This window comes from Prosopis cineraria, unplaced genomic scaffold (genome assembly GCF_029017545.1).
Source record: "Prosopis cineraria cultivar Desert tree isolate PC_DT_omini unplaced genomic scaffold, ASM2901754v1 PC9, whole genome shotgun sequence".
Classification (NCBI taxonomy): Eukaryota; Viridiplantae; Streptophyta; class Magnoliopsida; order Fabales; family Fabaceae; genus Prosopis; species Prosopis cineraria.
The window spans coordinates 26,319,262-26,337,362 of NW_026555340.1; the positions used below are offsets into that span (position 1 = coordinate 26,319,262).

At 35.8% G+C, this 18,101-nt stretch overlaps 3 protein-coding genes across 3 annotated transcripts; 2 read left to right on the forward strand and 1 right to left on the reverse strand.

Moving 5' to 3' along the window:
* The first annotated feature begins 207 nt into the window (after positions 1-207).
* On the forward strand, positions 208-3,424 carry LOC129319717 (nuclear pore complex protein NUP1-like). The gene is made up of 6 exons (XM_054964797.1): positions 208-390; positions 933-1,099; positions 1,522-1,735; positions 2,311-2,615; positions 2,714-2,791; positions 3,337-3,424. Exons 1-6 carry the CDS (start codon positions 208-210, stop codon positions 3,422-3,424), a joined length of 1,035 nt encoding a protein of 344 aa, XP_054820772.1.
* A 74-nt stretch (positions 3,425-3,498) lies between these two features.
* Positions 3,499-7,025, forward strand: LOC129319718 (uncharacterized). The gene is made up of 4 exons (XM_054964798.1): positions 3,499-3,737; positions 3,883-4,268; positions 5,528-6,189; positions 6,377-7,025. The coding sequence occupies exons 1-4, from the start codon at positions 3,499-3,501 to the stop codon at positions 6,818-6,820; spliced, it is 1,731 nt and encodes a 576-aa protein (XP_054820773.1). The 3' UTR covers positions 6,821-7,025.
* A 4,062-nt stretch (positions 7,026-11,087) lies between these two features.
* LOC129320880 (axial regulator YABBY 5-like) lies at positions 11,088-15,797 on the reverse strand. The gene is made up of 7 exons (XM_054966540.1): positions 15,512-15,797; positions 14,428-14,547; positions 12,524-12,647; positions 12,294-12,342; positions 12,089-12,164; positions 11,878-11,946; positions 11,088-11,378 (listed from the first exon to the last, which is right to left on the reverse strand). Exons 1-7 carry the CDS (start codon positions 15,587-15,589, stop codon positions 11,331-11,333), a joined length of 564 nt encoding a protein of 187 aa, XP_054822515.1. The 5' UTR covers positions 15,590-15,797; the 3' UTR covers positions 11,088-11,330.
* Positions 15,798-18,101: the final 2,304 nt, after the last annotated feature.

Genomic DNA, 18,101 nt, shown 5'->3' on the forward strand with positions numbered 1-18,101 from the left:
CCCTTTTCTTCCCCCTTCACATTAATGTTTTTATATCTTCATATGAATTTGTCTGAAATCTCCGTCTTTTGGAAGTTGTTCGATGATCAACAAAGTTCTTTATCCACATCTCTTGCTGGCCCCTCTCTACCTTTTTTCCCTCCTGCCAAGGCAAGGATCTAACTGAGTTTGGAAGCTTTTCCTTAGCCCCTTACATTTTTCGTGAGTATGCTAAGTCTTTTGCAGGATGGGACAACCAAATCAGCTGAAACAGAAAGTACTGGTGAAAGATATAATAAACTGAGCAGCAGTTGTGATTTGGTTCTGCATAACACGGATGAAAAAGGAGAGCAATCTGAAAACAACAACTTATCTGAAATGATCACTGGTAAAAGGGAAAAGATTTTCGAGGTACAACTTAATTGATATAGTAGTATTTATTTATGTTGGTTGGATTGCTAGTTTCAGAAATTTGTCCTGGCAATCACACTTTAGATCTAATTATTCATCCCAAAGGCTTAGATATACTTGAGGAATCTTGGAATTTCAAATCCTACTTTTGCTCATATTTAAACCCTCTTTAAGCGTCCTTATATTCTTTATTTTGCTGTTGGCAAAAAAAAGTTTCCATTGCTCTAAAAAACGGCTTTGCTTTTCTGGCTATTATTTTAGCTTTAAGACTTAAGATAATTGAAGCTACTACAAGGAGATTACATTTAGAAGTGAAAAAGAAATAAAAAAAATGAGTAAAAAAATCTAGCTCTTGAGGCTCCTTGGCTCAGCCTTGTTCATTTCTGTCATTGTGACTGGTCATTAATTATTTTGGTCTTCTCATTATAGATTTTGTGTGTTTTGTCCAGATTTCCCTCCTGCACAAGGCAAGGATCATACTGATTTGGAAGCTTTTCCTTAGCCCCTTACATTTTTTCGTGAGTATGCTAAGTCTTTTGCAGGATGGGACAACAAATCAGCTGAAACAGAAAGTACTGGTGAAAAGATATAATAAACTGAGCAGCAGTTGTGATTTGGTTCTGCATAAACAGGATGAAAAAGGAGAGCAATCTGAAAACAACAAGCTATCTGAAATTGAGCAACTGGTAAAAGGGAAAAGATTTTCGAGGTACAACTTAATTGATATAGTAGTATTTATTTATGTTGGTTGGATTGCTAGTTTCAGAAATTTGTCCTGGCAATCACACTTTAGATCTAATTATTCATCCCAAAGGCTTAGATATTACTTGAGGAATCTTGGAATTTCAAATCCTACTTTTGCTCATAGTTAAACCCTCTTTAAGCGTCCTTATATTCTTTATTTTGCTGTTGGCAAAAAAAGTTTCCATTGCTCTAATTCTTTATTTTTTTTAATTGACACCACCATGTTAGGAATTGATGCCATTTCAATATGCTTGCATGTTAGTCTAGGTTTCTTTTTTGGAGAAGTTTTGAATTTATGGCTTTATCAAACCTTTGAGAAGTGTTACTAATTTGTTATAATGATTCCTAAATCATGATCATGCCTAAAACTTTGTCCTTCTGATGCAGAGACGAGGTTCACCATTTGATGGAGATAATAAATTTGAGGGCAAGTGAGCTTCCTAATGTTGTACAAGGAGAGGAAAACGCTAGCCTAACTGTTAGAAATGACAACAAAGGAATTGTTGTGTCACATGATGATCCAAACATATCAAATGAACAAAAACACGAAGACTTGACTGGAGCTTTATGGGGAAGCTCAACACGTCTTGATCGGTCAAAGGTGGGTACTGCAACTTGTCTTTATAAATAATTGACATTTGCTGGAAGATCAATATCTTTGTCTAAAAGAAAAATTATCTTCAATTTGTTTTTTTATTAATGGTTCAACTGCACTTTTGTTTTCAAACTACTGGTAACTGCCCTCGAATATTGACAAGCACAGAACCTTGGACTTCTATTCTGGGGTTTGTTGCAGTGATTGCCTCCATAAATATTATTTTGTCCACTAGATAGCATGCGATTCAAAACACTGTGCATTGTCCCTATCCCATTAATACATTCTTCCATGGTCTATCTAGGTGATGCTTGAGACAAACTGAGCATTTTGTTCATGTTTTACTACTAAAGTACTTGAAAATAGGGTAGATATGGATTGCTTGTTTGTCACACTTTTCCACTGTGACTCAGAAATGATTTACCATCCTATTAAGTAGTTTTTATTAGAGAGAGAAAAGCTGCAGATGTGTAAGTTTAATACTACCATAAAACTATTATTTTTTCTTGGGACTCATTGAGTTCTAATGCAGATGGCCCTAATCATTGAGTTTATATTATAATCATATAAATGACTTTCAGGTCCAAGATGATATTGGTGCCTCACCAGTTGAGATTGCAAAGGCTTATATGGGTTCCCGTGCATTTGAAGTAGGCCCCAGTTCTAAGAGCACAGTCCACACTGTTGAAAGCGGCATGCTACATGGTAATGAAGCTGCTATAAAGCCATATGTTCCATCACTTTCACCAAAGACGTCAGCATGTTGGCCAGGTGTCATGGTGCAAGATTCTTACACAACACCATTAAGCCAAAGTAGGGGATATGGCCTTCATAACTTCCCCAGAACGCCTTATTCTAGAACAATTTTATCAAATCCAAGTCCAGGGTACGTTTTGTTTGAAGAACTTTACCTTTTACACCTTTTACTTTGATGCTTCAAAGATTTTCTGTTTATGGAATTATGATTTTGTTTTGTTTGTCCAGTCAATTCAAATGCAAGGCAATAACAGTCATATGTCATCAACTCCCCTCCATCAATCACAGACTACTTTGTATCTGCAGGTATCTTTTGGTTTACCAATTATTTCTTGATTGTCTTTAAATAGGGATGTTTCTTTTGTTAATTGAAGGATTTTTAAACCAGACTCTATTTGGATTTTTGTTCGTTTTCTGGTTTATTTGATGTGTCGGAATATGAACAAATTCAAGATTTTAATTTTTCAATGACAAGGAAAAACTTTGTTATCCCTTCACCAAAAAATAGAAAGAAAGGAACAAAAGGGGAAAAAGAACCAAAAAAAAATGTTATCTTACATGTTGTGTTACGTTTTTGTAACTTTGACATTTTATTAGTCAGTTATAACCGTTGGTTATCAGCCGTTGGGTGAATTTAGCGGTTATATAGATACTTTTATGTTTCATTGTATTGGTGTGTGATCAATAGACTTCAGTATTATTTAGTAAGTTCTTGCCTCTCTTTTCTCTCTTCCTCTTCACCCTCGTCTCTCATTTTCTTTAAACCTTCATCTGTTCTTCTCTCCTCCTATTCTCTTTCTACATCTATTCTATTCCCTTCTATTATTACAAATGTATATCAATGGTATCAGAGCCGGTCATCCTTGGCCATGGCACACCATTCATTCCAAGAATATGAGGATGACCACTAGCTGTGGCTTCGTCAGCAGGGGAGTGTGAAAGAATTCAATGAATTCTTTGATAGCCACACCAGCAAGTTAAAATTACAAGAAAAATATTTGGTTTTTGCGTATATGGCTGGGCTTAAACCAGAACTTGTAGAACCAGTGCGTCTCTTCAAACCAAGAACGATGCAAGAAGCTAGAAGTCTTGCAAGAATGCAAGAAATCATGCTAATGCGTCAGATAAAAAAGAAGGCACAGGCACTTCAAGATAATTATCGATCACAAGAGTTTTTGGAGAAGGATGAAGTAGGTACACCTCTACAAGATTGTGGGAATCAGCAAGCCAAGAATGGCATTCAAAGGATTCCGTAACTATAACAAGGCAAGAACTGCAAGATGATTGCAGTGATTCAAGAAGGTTTCTTTGTGCGAGTTGTAGAGTAAAGTAGGCTCAATCATCTCTAAACATGACTCCTTAAGCTCTTTAGCTGTTGGTGTGGGTAAAACCGTCAGTCTAGACTTTAGTTTGGGTACCAAACACTGTTCGAAACATCAATGTTGGCCACTTGAGCCTTCGCCACACTCTGTTCCAACTTTCTCTTCATCTTTGTTTCTGATCAACCCATCGTTACCTATTTACGTTTTTTCTGCCGCCACCACAAACTTCTCCATTGCTGTCCTTTGTTCCTTGGGTGTCATCGTTGCTGTCTTTGCTGGTTTCTCCATTGCAGTCGATTCTGTAACTTCAAATGCTTCATGGCTATTTGCTCCATCATCACCACCCCTTTTTGTCTTCTTATCAACGTGTGTTTGTCTTACCCGTACCCATTTAAAGACTCTAGACTTCTCACAGCTACAGAACCTGGGTGAACTTTTCACAGCAGGGAGGGCATGTGAGAGTAAGCTTCAGTGGGTTTTTTTTGGGGTCTGCACACATGGGAGCATGGGTCAAAGACAGCTGTCTTTCATTTCAAGTGGGTGTAGTTTTAGTGGATGGCAGCTAACACCGATAGTCAATACATGGGTTCAAGTTTCAAGAAAAAAAAAAGGAACTACTCCCTGATTTTTCTGTTCAGAATGTCATGCGGCTAGGTCCTAAAAAGTCAAAAGCTATTCTGCCATGTAGGTGGAAGCTTCAGACACATAAGCTGGACCTTTCATCCTTACTGAACCTGAACCAGCTTCTGAATTGGGATAATTGCTTGGGCCCAATGTCACTCAAAGATGTTACAATCAACCCATTGAAAAATCTATCTTGTTGGGCTTTTCTTTGTCTTCAGCTCTTCCCTGCCCACTTATTTGTTGTTCTATGGTACAGAGGAGGTTGACTAAAAATGCTTTTGGGCTCAACTCATTATTTCCATTTATTCAGCAGTGTACAGTCGCAGTGAACAGTGACAGAGAGCAATGACAGTAGCTTTTAAGAGTTTAATGTTTTTTTCCCCCCAATATTTCAGCATGACCTTTGGGGGCAAAGGTCTTTTGGGAGGGGGGTATTGTTATGTTTTTGTAACTTTGATATTTTATTAGTTAGTTATAACCGTTGGTTATTAGCCGTTGGGTGAATTCAACAATTATATAAATACTTTTATGTTTCATTGTATTGGTGTGTGGATCAATAGACTTCGGTATTATTCATAAAGTTCTCACCTCTCTTTTCTCTCTTCCTCTCCACCCTCTCGTCTCTCATCTACTCTAAACCTTCATCTGTTCTTCTCTCCTCCTATTCTCTTTCTACATCTATTCTATTCTCTTCTATTATTAAAAACGTATATCATGTTGAGGCTATAGGTTCTTATTTGTCTTGGTGATCTTTTGAAGTATAAACTGGCGTAATTCTTAATGCTGAATAGGAAATGAGACTCTTTTCTGTTTTCATTTAACATGTTAAATTCTGATAATATAAGTTAGCATGAGAAATTGGAATGGTGTCACATGCTAAGTTTAAAGCCATTCTAACCTATCAAATACAATGAACATGCAAGTGGGCTTTACTGACATCCCCTTTCGTCGTTTGGGAGTGTATGACAGAGTTTCATATCTCTGACTGAACTTTTTGCGTTTTTGTTAATTTTTTATTTTGTTTTCAGTTTATTGTATGTCAGATAGTTTGCTTAACTACGTTATGCAGGATAAATCTAGAGTTGATGCATTTGAGGGTGGTTATGGATCTGTTGGACCCATCCGTCAATTAGGCACAAGGCTGGTGCACAATCTTCTTCAAGAAGGCCAGCTTACACACCTTCACCTCTGAATGGCCCGGCCAGGAGGGAAAGTTCAGATGTTCATGAAGGTTTCTTGCCTGCTTTTACAAAGAATTTGGAACCTGACAAGACTGGCGACACTCATAAATTCCACTCATTAGATAACAAGCCACAGGGTAGTGGGGTTGCTCTTCCAACAGTGCACATGCATACCAGTTTGATGGCTAGGAGAATATTGGAGCATATTGATAGAAATCCTCCCACTCCTCAACAGAAATCTGCAGAGCTGAATCTGGCCACTAAATGGAAGAATCCCGAGTCTTCTGTTAATGCCAATGGTGTCTTGTCAAATGAAAATAATGGCTTTCTGAAATTAAAAGATGCCAATTCATATAAATATGATGGGTATGATGGAAAGAAATCCACTCTAAATGAAATTCAAGGGAGCTCCCATGTTGATAGTTTGAGTGCTGATAAATCTATCAATGTCAACAATGCAACATCTTTGCCATCTGGAATCAACGTTGGCAGTAGCTTCCTGAAAATTGGAAGTGATGCAAGGTCCTTGCAAAATACTAATGGCGCCCAAAATTTTCCAATGAAATCTACTGAAGAGGTACTCAATCATCTGACGGGCATGGAAACTTCTTATTTGTATTATGACATTTTCATTTTTTTTTTCCAATGGGCATGGAAATTGTTACTTTATGGTTTTCAATTTATTGAAGATGATTCTTGTTGTGCCTTGATTTACTTTTGAAAAGACATCACATTTTTTCTTAGATTTATTAATCTTTGTGCAGGATGCATCGAAGATTGTCTCATCTGTTAATCAGCCTAGTGTGAAAATTCAAGAGAAGATACCTCTGTCCAACTACTCAATTGGAAAACCGGTATTACCATCTATTAACATCAACAAGCCTGAGCCAAAGTGGACCTTGGCATCTGATAGAAGCTCAGGATTTACCTTCCCGGTTTCTGCTGCCTCTTCTGTATTCTCCGAGCCACCTACACCATCCATCGTGCCATCGTTCTCCACTGGCGGTGACCGCCAATCAAAAGAAATTGCTACTGAACCTTCATATAGTTTTGGATCCAAAAGATCAAGTCCAGCTCTAGTGTTCTCTTTCCCTTCTACAAGCAGTACTGCTGTTCAGAATGACGCTGGTGACATAAAGTTCAGCTTTGGGTCCAATGATAAGGCTAGGCTTTCATTTAGCTCGTTTGGTACGAATGCCGTCTGCTGAAACAGGGGAATTTAGGTTTCATAAGTTTTCCGATCTATTTTTTCCCTCAGGCTAATAGGCTTTCTTTTCTTTTCTTTCTTTCTTTGCTTTTTTTTTAATACTCTTGTTGCCCATCCTCTTAGCTGTTTGTACAGGCACTCTTGCTTTTGTTTTTCGACTGAAGATACGAGTGAATTAAAAATTAAGCCTTTTTGAAGGGTTACAATTGAGTCTGTCTATTGTCTTTTCCACTGACCTGCTGGGCTTGTTGGAAGACTAAAATGTAAAATATTGATAAGCAGGTGATTTCTTATCACGTCGGTAGAAGTATTTTGTCTTGCGACACGAACCTGACCTGCCTGCAAATTTGTATCAGGGACCTCGGATTTTGACCTAGGATTCCAAAGCAGTTTATCCACCTAAAAAACCATTGCAAGTCATGTAGTTCGTTATATTTGTGTGGCCCAGTCAGAACAGAGAAGAAAACATCAGAATAGAGAACTTGGCTTATGCCTTCAGGAACGAGCCAGCTGACTGGGGCTTACAAAAAGTGCATATAGGCACATCGTTCTGAGCTTTAATTGAATTTTCGTGAATGGCATGAAATTTTAACCCGAGGGTCAGCTTCTACGAAAGTATAAAAGCCTAGGCAACCGTACTCATCTGTCTCCTCGGACCGAACAAACTACTCTAAGCTTGCTCTATCCTCAACAACGCTCCTTATCAACATTAGGTTCAAGCTCAGTGTGGATGTCAGTAGTGTTGGTAACCTCATTCATTAAGGTGTTGGAAATTAGTAGCTTGGATCTTCCACAGTAGTGCTGGATCGGAGAGGCATTAGCAAAGAGGAGCATATGGAGTCAGATTTATTTATTTATTTATTTATACATATCCCTTTCCCCCCGTCCTGTCTCCCGCAGCATTACATGGGGTAAATTATTACGAAAACTGGAGAACAGTTGGTATTAGATGTGTAGAACCCGGGGTGATCCATGTCCGAGGTAAGCTCTGCGTTCTCAGTCTCACTTAGGAACAAGAGTTATTAATTTATGTATATACTATATAGAGTTTCATCGTAAGTGGGCTCCATAGAGAAGAGTCTCGCCCGTGGCTGTCGTGCTGTGTTGTAATGTTGAGCTCCCAAGAAAGATGGGGGAAGCAGGCAATGAGTGAGAAGAAGGATAGGAAGAAGAATCCAATGCAAGGAAATGAGTGTGGGTTGATTGGAAGGATTGAGCAAGTTGAGGCATGGCATGGTAGCGGGAATTCCTCTGGGACGTTGTGGTCCTCTTCCTCACGAGACGCGAGAGTGCCACGCAGGTGCTATGGCCTTCACAAAAAGCAGTAATTTGGATAATACATGACTTACCTTGCCTTGCCTTGCCGCTCCTTTGCCCTCAGGAATCACCATCACGTGCTGCTATAGTTTTTCACGACACTTATCTGCTCCATCCTTTTCACCCCTCCCTCTCACTCGGTCCCCACCTATATTTGATCACTTCTCCTTCACTTACATGCTGCTACCCAGTCAGAGCTATCACAATCACCTCTTCTGAATTTGCTTCAACTCATTTATTACGTGTTCCAACACTTGCCTACTTGGTTCTATCAGGTATGATCTTCAAATTATTCACAAACGTACACTTGCTTCAGCCAATTGGATCAACATTTAAGGTTCTCTTGGCTGGAAATTAAAACGGGATCAGATTCATTTGAGTTTACGAGTTCCGGGATAAGACATAGAGATTCATAATATTGAGGTGAAGAGAGTTCAATTCGCTCCTTGAAATATATGCTCCATAAGAAATATACTAGTGTGAATGATTATCTTTATAATCCTCTTTGAGAGGGTAGTGGCTGCATTCTATAAAAATAAGTTTCAGGGCCTCCAATAAGTGAAGGGAAGAGATTTATTAACACGGTCCTATAAAGATATTTCGATTTTAATTACCGTCTACAATGTGCTATGGAAATTGATAAAGGTTGCTCATGTTTAATACTAGGGATGTGAGAAAAAGGGGAAAAAAAACGGAAATTAGAAAGGCTAGAGGAATGATGCTGGTGAGAGTTACAAGGAGAATGAATATAGAGAGAGAGAGGGTGAGAGATACAAGGAGAATGAATAGAGAGAGAGAGAGAGACAGGAAGGCAAGGAGAGTTTGATACGGAGGAGGTTAGGGGGTATTTTTGAAGTATAAAGAGCTCAGAGAGAGAGAGAGAGAGATTTTTTTTTTTGGGGGGGGGGGGAGGGTGAAATGACAATGAAAAAAAGTGAAATGCATAAAACGTACAAACTGTGATATTGACGTTTCAGATTCTAATTGTCAGAATGAGCAGCCTATACACGCTGCGCCAATACGCCCAGAATTGCAGTCATACGTACTCTCTCTCTCCTCCTTTCCCTTTCCCTTCTTTTTCCTCTTTGCTTTTCTCCATTCCCCCATCCCCAGATTTCGATATACTGACTGTTCTGCACAGAAAATATACGCACATATAATATTTCAAGCAACATAAATTTGTTGCCACTATCCCTCTTGAGAATCCCGACAACCGCTACTTCTAGTTTTATATTGCACTCACTATATATATAACGTATCAAGCGACCTCACTTGTTTTCTGCTCGCAAAATTTTTTCTCTTTGGCACCACAAACTATCATTTCCGCTGATGATATGTTCTTAAAATGAGAATATATATATATATATATATGCATGATACAACCCGAATTTAATACGAGTGAGATAGGATTGTTTTGGTGGCCGGACACTGGACAGGGATACACTTCTTTATTTAGAGAAGCACTTGTAATGACCGTTATAGGAACCTTTGACTGTTCACAGAGAGAGAGAGAGAGAGAGCGCGAGCGAGCTGGGTGGGTTGGTCAGAATGGAGTAATGAATGTTGTAACCACTAAGTTGAAAGGTGGAAGGTGAGAAAGTGATTGAATACATATGAGGTTTGATATTTTTTGGGGAAGAGATTCTTGGGACGTTCAGTATAATTGATGATGCGATGAGAAGATAGATAGAAAGGAGAGCAGAGAGGATTCCATAATGCCAAAACGGTGGTCCAGAAATTTCCTTTACCAAAAGGTCATTCATTCATTCATCTTTATTATTTATCAGTTGCATCAGCCTGACCATATCTTTCCTCAGATTTTCTCTCTTTCAATTTATGTTGTGGGCAAAAGCAGCCCTCTTTTTCTTCTTCTGGTCCTACCCTCTTCTCTCCCCTTTTATGCACACATATCATCAAGCCCTATTGTTCCCATTATATTTATCGTAATATCAAAGAAGAACCTTACAATTGGTTAATTTATCCTCAACCCTACCTAAAGAATGATATCACATCCCTTGCTTTAATTTCGATAACTTCAGGTCCATGCGGGACAAACCCAAGTAATTAATTAAAATTTTAAAAAGTCAGTCAAGATTCTTAATATGTTATTAATTAAACCTAAAGAAAATTTTTATGTGTGTGAGAGCATGCAAATGATTTAATTTGTCTCTCTCATTTTTCTTGCCCATGTTCATCCAACTTAAGGACGTGCTTGAGGTGGTACCGACTGTATAGTTTAGAAAGGTATAGTGTCATGAAAGTTTATAATCAACTGTGGATGATCCTTCTTTTCGATCGTATATATCTTGTATTTGTACCCTGAACAGAAAGGAATATATCCGAAAATCAACTTGAAGTCCCTCGAAAGTAGCATATAAATTAGCATGTTGTGACATTTTCATAGACAAAAAAATACAATATCTTCACATAACAGGATTAATTACAATGCAAGCTAAGCTAATATTATCCGGATGACTAGCTGGCTATAATATTTTTTCTATATATATGTAAGCTATATAATAGCTGTAGACAATTATCCTGAAAAAATTAACTGCTACATGTATGTCATAATTAGGATTAATATTTTACATATATACACATTTAATTTTCATGTAAAACTTTACCTCCTATATGTCCTATGATATATATGTAATATGATCACCCAAATCAAGCCAAGAAAATTCATTATTAAGAACTCTTCCAGGAGGAGTATCATTGACAGTACTATTAATTTTTATAATCGATATTATGAATGTCAAAAAATCATGGTTAGTTTCACAAATATATAGAGCTTGTCTCTTTTCTTCCTGAGTTCTCATATGACAAGTAAAATAGCAGATAAAAATTCGAAATAAATATATACTTCTTACGTTTGTGTTTTTCATGTTGGATTTTTATTATGCGTATATATCTACCAGGTGTTGTTGAAGACGATAAAAAACTAAGAAAAATATAGGAAGGATTGTTACATAATGACAGATGTAAAAAACGTCCACTGAACAAATAGTAAGAGAGAGATGGATACAACAAGTACGTACACATATACTGATACAAAGGAAAAGAGCTAATTCATAAAAACACATTTAAGTGACGACCACAATAATTGTTTACTAGTAATTGATACACTCAAGGTAACTGATAGTCATCTCGTCAAGCATCTTCAGATTTTGACATTATAAATAGCCTTTTTCTTTTCATTTGTTCAAAAGTGCTGCCCTCGTCATTAAATGCTTCTCAGTCCCCTGCACGCGCACACACACACTCTCACATATAATTCAAAATAATAGCATGGAATGAATTTTTGTCAACACCAATATACATTTAATATAATTAATATATATATATATATATATATATTTTTGTCATGCTATACTGTTTCATTAGTTTAAAAGTAGTCATTAGCTGCTCCACTGCCTTTCTTTGGACTTTAATTTGATTCTTTTTAACGTCTTGCTTTACATAATGCTGTGCAATCTGATATAATGTGTGAAAAGGGAAAAGTATAAGTGAATGAAACAGTGCAACATTTTTAATAATTCATCATAGCATTATTTAATTGTTTCTAAATATTTTTTTATGGGTTATATCTCCATTATATTGAAAGAGTTGATAACTAATGCTTGAGAATTACACTTGAGTTTTCTTTCTAATTAAGAAGACTGCCTTATACTGTACTATCGATATATAAATATAACTGAAAAGAGGAAAACAAGATATGTATTGCTTTTAATATATACTTACATTCTCCACCTTAGCTTGATCGTTGGCATCCAACATCAGCCCAAAATGAATATGAGGGAAGTGTGCCCACTAAAACAAAATAGTCGCCACTTAATTAATCAATATTGGGATGAATCAACGAGAAGAAGATGCTTATATATGTATATGTAGGCATATATCTATATATATTTCAAATTCATCAATTATTTGCAAGGCAAAGTATAAAACTCACGTTCTTCGCAGCTGTACTGAATGCTTCCCGGTGACTGATATCTGGATTATTAGCCTTAATCCTCTGAATCTCTTCCCTGCATATGAACAAAGATGTTTCGGTTATATATCCACATGAAATAATTAAATTATAAGTATTTTGCTTATTGAATTATGAATCATGTTAATGTAGATTGTGATACTGTGATATGCATTTGCTAGCTTACTTTATGAACTGATTATAGGCAGAAGGTACGCGCTGCCTCTTCTCGGGAGCTGCAATAGAAAACAACACATCATATAAGACACTGTATATAATATTAACTTAACACTCCCACACAAAGGTTATAAATATGTGTGTGTGTGTGTGTGTGTGACAGTGCATGATATCATATGTATATATATATATATATATAAAGACTTTTTAGTTTGAAACTAAAAGGTTACAAAGACTCACGCCGGTTCGCAATTCTTTCCTTGGTTACATGATTGGTGGGTGCTCTCATTGCGATCATATTATTGTTGCATTTGGAAGAGGAACCTGTGTCGATTCTATATTCCGGATTGTTGTACCCAGGCGACTGATATTGAAACCCAACAGGCTTTTTGATTAATAACATGCATGTAGAGAAAAAAGAAAAGGAAAAACAAGCTAGCTTCATACAGACACACATATAGACATGATGTTTTGGCTATGTATATAGCCAGTAGTTTAGTTTTGTGCTGAAATTGAAAAAGAGCACTCATTCAGTAAAATAAAGGGAAGAAATTTTTATTTTCTCAAAGAGAGCTTGCTAGCTAGATATTTAATGATGCATTCATTATATTGATCAGGTGAGCTATTGCATAATATATTTTCATTATGATCAGCGTTTTGTGTATGAAAATGTTTACATGTATTAGCAATAAATGGTGCGGCAGTCACAAAAACAAAACTCATTAATTAAATTCAATGGGAATTTATTAAACTAGGTGTTTTAACGTAATTGGTTAGGGCACTTTGACACAATCATTTCAGTCTGTTATCATTTACTCTTTTGTACCAGTAATAATGAATTATTCCTATAAATTAATTACCGGGGCCCTATTGACAGTGTAGGTATGAATATGATTAACGTTCGCTCCAGAGTCCAGATGGGAAAGGAGGGCTTCTTTTCTCTTTTCTCTCTCTCTCTCTCTCTCTCAGGCACAAAAATTTTCTAACCCTTGTCAAGAGAAAGAATAATAAAAACTATATCGAAGTGAAATGGAATCTTTGATTTCTGAAGAGCAAACACAATGGGTATCTGACTAATTCTGTGATCTTACTTTGGTAATCATTACTCCCTCTATTTTTATTTATAAAAAAAATTATTATTTTTATTTTATTTTTATATAAGTAAAATCACATTTTTAATAAACATTTAATATAAATTTTTTAAATTATCTCTCATAATTTTATCATTCATAGTCATAAAAGATAATTAATGAAGGTTTGATTAGTAAATCTATGAAGTGTATATTATAGTCTAATTCTTTTATTTATATACACAATTTTTATAATTAACTGATTTCTTAAATATGTAATTCAGTTTTTTTCCTTACAAATAAAGATAGACGGAATACTGGTTTTGGGAACAGATTTAGTTAGATATCAGGAAGTTGTTTGAGCAGTAGATTAGTCTGGCTGGAAGAGAAGACTAAATCACTAATCAGAGATGAATAACAAAAAGTACATAAAGCTCAGATTGACAGTTGTTCAAATTAATGCAGGGCTTCGATTAAGAATCTGAAGGGAATATTTAAAATGAAAAGAGAAGGAAATCACAAAACCTGTGCAAGGGCTGTTTGCATAGTAGAAGACAAAGATCATGAAAAGAAACTGAACTTAAGAACTCTCCCTCTCACCCATGTCTATCAAATCAAGGCATCTTGGAAAGCATAAAAATAATAATAAAAAGAAACCCAAACCCTTCAATTTGGCTTGAAGGGGTTAGGGACAGACCCTGACGACTCTACTAAAAGTGCTGAAACAAAAAAGGGTCATAGGCTTGATTATGGCGGCTGCAGGTGCTCTAGGGTTTTCAGCAGAAAACATAACACGCTAGATTTCATAGCATTCACTACAGAAACACACACAGAGAGAAGATACCAGAGAAGTGAGAAGTTCAAGGCCAAGAGCTTCGATTTTCTCAAAAATAGAATATAAGACCCAGAAACCCTAGGATTCAGAAATCATAAAGAAGCTAGCCAAATAATTATCATGCGATTATTATATATTTATCTGGTGATTATGGTATTACATTTTAGAGAGATGATGGAAGTGAAAGAGAAAGCCCCCTGAAAATAAGCTGAAACTAATTAGTTAGAAATGTGAGTAACCTGAACATCTTGCCATGACAGTGACTGAAACGCAGCAGCCATGTTCACTGACCACAGATTGCTGCAGTGTCCACATCGAACGGTCACTATGTCAAGTAAGCTACTGCATGGAACACTCACCTGCATACAAAAGCATACATTATAACTTGAGCCTAATTATTATTTATTTATTTCTTTAAAGAAAATATAATGAAGGTTTGAAACCGCCCACCCCCGAAAGGAAAATATAAATCTCTTGCAAAAGAAGAAACCCAGAGATCACATATATGAGAAGAAGGGGTCGATGAAGAAGACGAAGAAGAAGAAAAGAAAACCCTAGAAAGCTGCCAGATGCACAATGGATTAAAAGGTATTATCAAGGGATGGATATATGACCTAAGGATTAACAGATTTTCATAAAATTTGCTGTTGAGCGAAAGAAAGTTGAAACAGGAAACTATGCTTAGTACTTTTATCATAAGGGAAAGGTAAATTAATTGGGTCAGAGGGCAGGAAGATAAAGGAAATCAAATGTGCAGAGAGAAGGAGTTGTCCTATCAACAGTTTCTCATTTACCATATAATACTTATCGTTTTGGCCATATCATTAAGAGGTGCAAAAACCACAGAACCCAAAATTTCTTCACTTTCTCTGTGTGCACAGAGAAAGAAAGTATGTTTGTAGGGGATCAGTTGAGTGATGAGCTTCAGGGCATGACTTTTTCCTTTGACAGTAAAAGAAAAGAAAAGAAAAGAAAGAAAGGTGCAGCGATGGACGGAGACCTCACTTTAACCACAAATAAAGGGAAAGAGATTAATGAAAGCCCAGCTACACAGAGAAATTTAAATTTTAGTAGTAATAATAACAATAGCTTGATGTCAAACAAAAAAAAAAAAAATGACCGGCCACTTCTAGGTTCGCATGTAAAGCACATAAGAGTAGCCTCCTTTTTCAGGATCTAACAGAGTTCTTTCTTCCCTTAATAACCAGAAACTACAAAAATATTTGTATAAGGTGCTTGAAAAAGCAGATCGATCTCCCACTAAAATCAAATTAATTAGAAAGGAAGGAAGAGTTTTGGGAAATTCATGAGAAGAGTTGATACCGCAAGAACAATGTTGCAAAAGTTGCAAGGGATGTAGCAGAGTTGCTCAGGGGCAACATCGATGCTGCAGCTCGACATTTCTCTCAACAGGGAATTAGAAATTACAGAAGAAGAAAGACAAGGGGAAGAAGGAGAAGGGGAAGAGGAAGAAAAGAAAACAATATGCAATAAGCAACAAGGAAAAGCCTTTATTCTCTCTTTCAAGGCTATGTATGTCTAACAACAGTAAAAGTGGATGGTGCTGTATATATAGATTTAGAGAGAGTGGGAAGAGAGGGAGGGGGGGGGAGAGAGAGAGAGGTGTTAGTGATGGAATCCAAAGGGAAAGAGAAGATGGAGAGGGCAAGGGAAAATGATTAATAATATAATATTATACCAAAAAAAATAAAAGTGGTTTTAGAAGTGCCTACGGCAGGCAGCTGAAATTGCTGGGACCGGCAAAGCAAATAAGAGAAAGTGGTGGGTTTGGTTTTCCATTTGTGATGGAAAGCAAAAACAGGTTCAATAGGAGAAGAAAAGAAGGTAATCCAATCACCTTTAACTATATATATGTTATATGACTTGTATGAGGATATTAATATATATTTAGCTGTTTAGGTAAGAACACAGCTTAGGGTTTTCACTGGGAAAGGTTTTACCAGTTCTGTGCATCTCATAACTTGCATATAAATGTGTGTATAACACCGTATCAGTACTTTGTGTCATGATTGTGATCATTCTCATCCGAACTCTTCAGAACTAGTAGTGTTCAGTTAACATTTTGTCTTTCTTCAACATCATCACCGGGAAGTTTTCACTGGGGATTGAAATATAACCATATAATATAAACGTATTGTTATGGTTTAATTAAGTATATGGATCGCCCCTGCATTGTGCATGTGGAGTCGAAGAAAAGAGCAACATTTTCACAATTGCTACTCACTAGTAATTTTATATTTTATTTTATTGATCGGTGATATGTATTTGTTTTATTTTTTTTTCTTTGGTAGCTTGAGTATTATAGTCTGCAAAATGCGCGCGCGCACATATATATAATTAATTAGTGGATAAATTATATTGAAACAGAATTGCTTGTGACTATTTGTTTACTACTTATTTATTGCTTATGAATATATATGTCATCTTTTAATGGAGTTTCTGCTTTAATTATCCAATGCAAAGGGAAACTTTTTTTTTTCAGTGATTAATTAATTAAAAAATAGAAAGAATAATATTTAAGTTTTGCCTTGTGTCTTGTGTAGATATATATGTTTCAATAATATGTCTAACTAACACAGTAATCTTTTTTTGTGTTTGATATGTACTTTTTTTATTATCAAATTTTAATCAATAACATTAAAATTAAAGTATACAGAGTTATATGACTTGATTGTAATTCACTTAAGCCATTATATACTTAATGAAAAATCGTACACTAATCATGTTCTTGTTGAAAGAATATTTATTATACACTTCATTCTCTTGTCTAATTTTGACAATTTGACAATGACATAAAAATGCATACCTATTTCCATTTTAAAAACTAGATAAAAATTGGCCAATTAAAAGAAAAAAATTATTAAAAATAACAAACATACTTTTCCATAAGTTATGCATGCTTAAAATAATTTTATTGAAAAAATTTAATGACACGCGCATGCTAAAAGTTTTACTTGTTCCGATTTGGTTAATTAGTCACACTTAATTATATCCTATACTTGAACATAAGTGGTTAGCTCAAACTAAGATAGTTTCATTTTCAAGTACTTTTGTCACCGCCTTTATTTCAACGACTAAAAATGAATCACAGACATCTCATATATACTCATCATATATACATCGGAACCCCCAATACCACTAAAAATCCCTCCTATTTACATAATGCTTTTATGCCTCTTTTTTTCACATTCAACAGTTTGATTGAGACTTCCAACCTCATTTTCTTGGTTGTACAACCTCGCAAACCTAGAAATGTCTTTTAGTCTTCAGTCGCAGGTTTTTGTTATTATAATCTTTGAGTTTAAAGATCATCCTTTTGATCCAAAAATCTTGAATTGACAACTACGTACTAAAACAATGAAGGGAAGAAAATGGAGTACGAACACATATAAAAATTATTATAATTATTACTGTTGTTATTATTATTGTGTGTTAGAATATCTAAGTGTGAATGAATTATGATGTGGAGAGTCCCACATTAGATAAACTTGGACTTGCTAATATATAAAATAAAGAGTTAATAAACTTAAATATTAAGGTTTTGTGTTAAGAGGCATGGTCCACTGCTCTTTGTCCTTTGGTTCTCTCCTCCCATTTCTGGGCGCTCCTTGTTCCCATCAATATATGCAGGCTAGGTAAAAATTAATTTTGAGAACTAGATAGACATCTCACAACTAAGTTTTTACATACAAGAAATTAAGATTCAAATACCAAACCACTTGTTTGATGAGAATCTCTACTAATCAAGCCAACTTTAATTTGATATATATTAATATATGTTTTGAAATAAAAAGAAGGCGAAGAGAATGAGGAGGGCGAGATTATTAGGATCTTTTATTTGTGGATATATAGCCATAATAATGGACTGTTGTATTGCTCCTTTAGCTTGGGT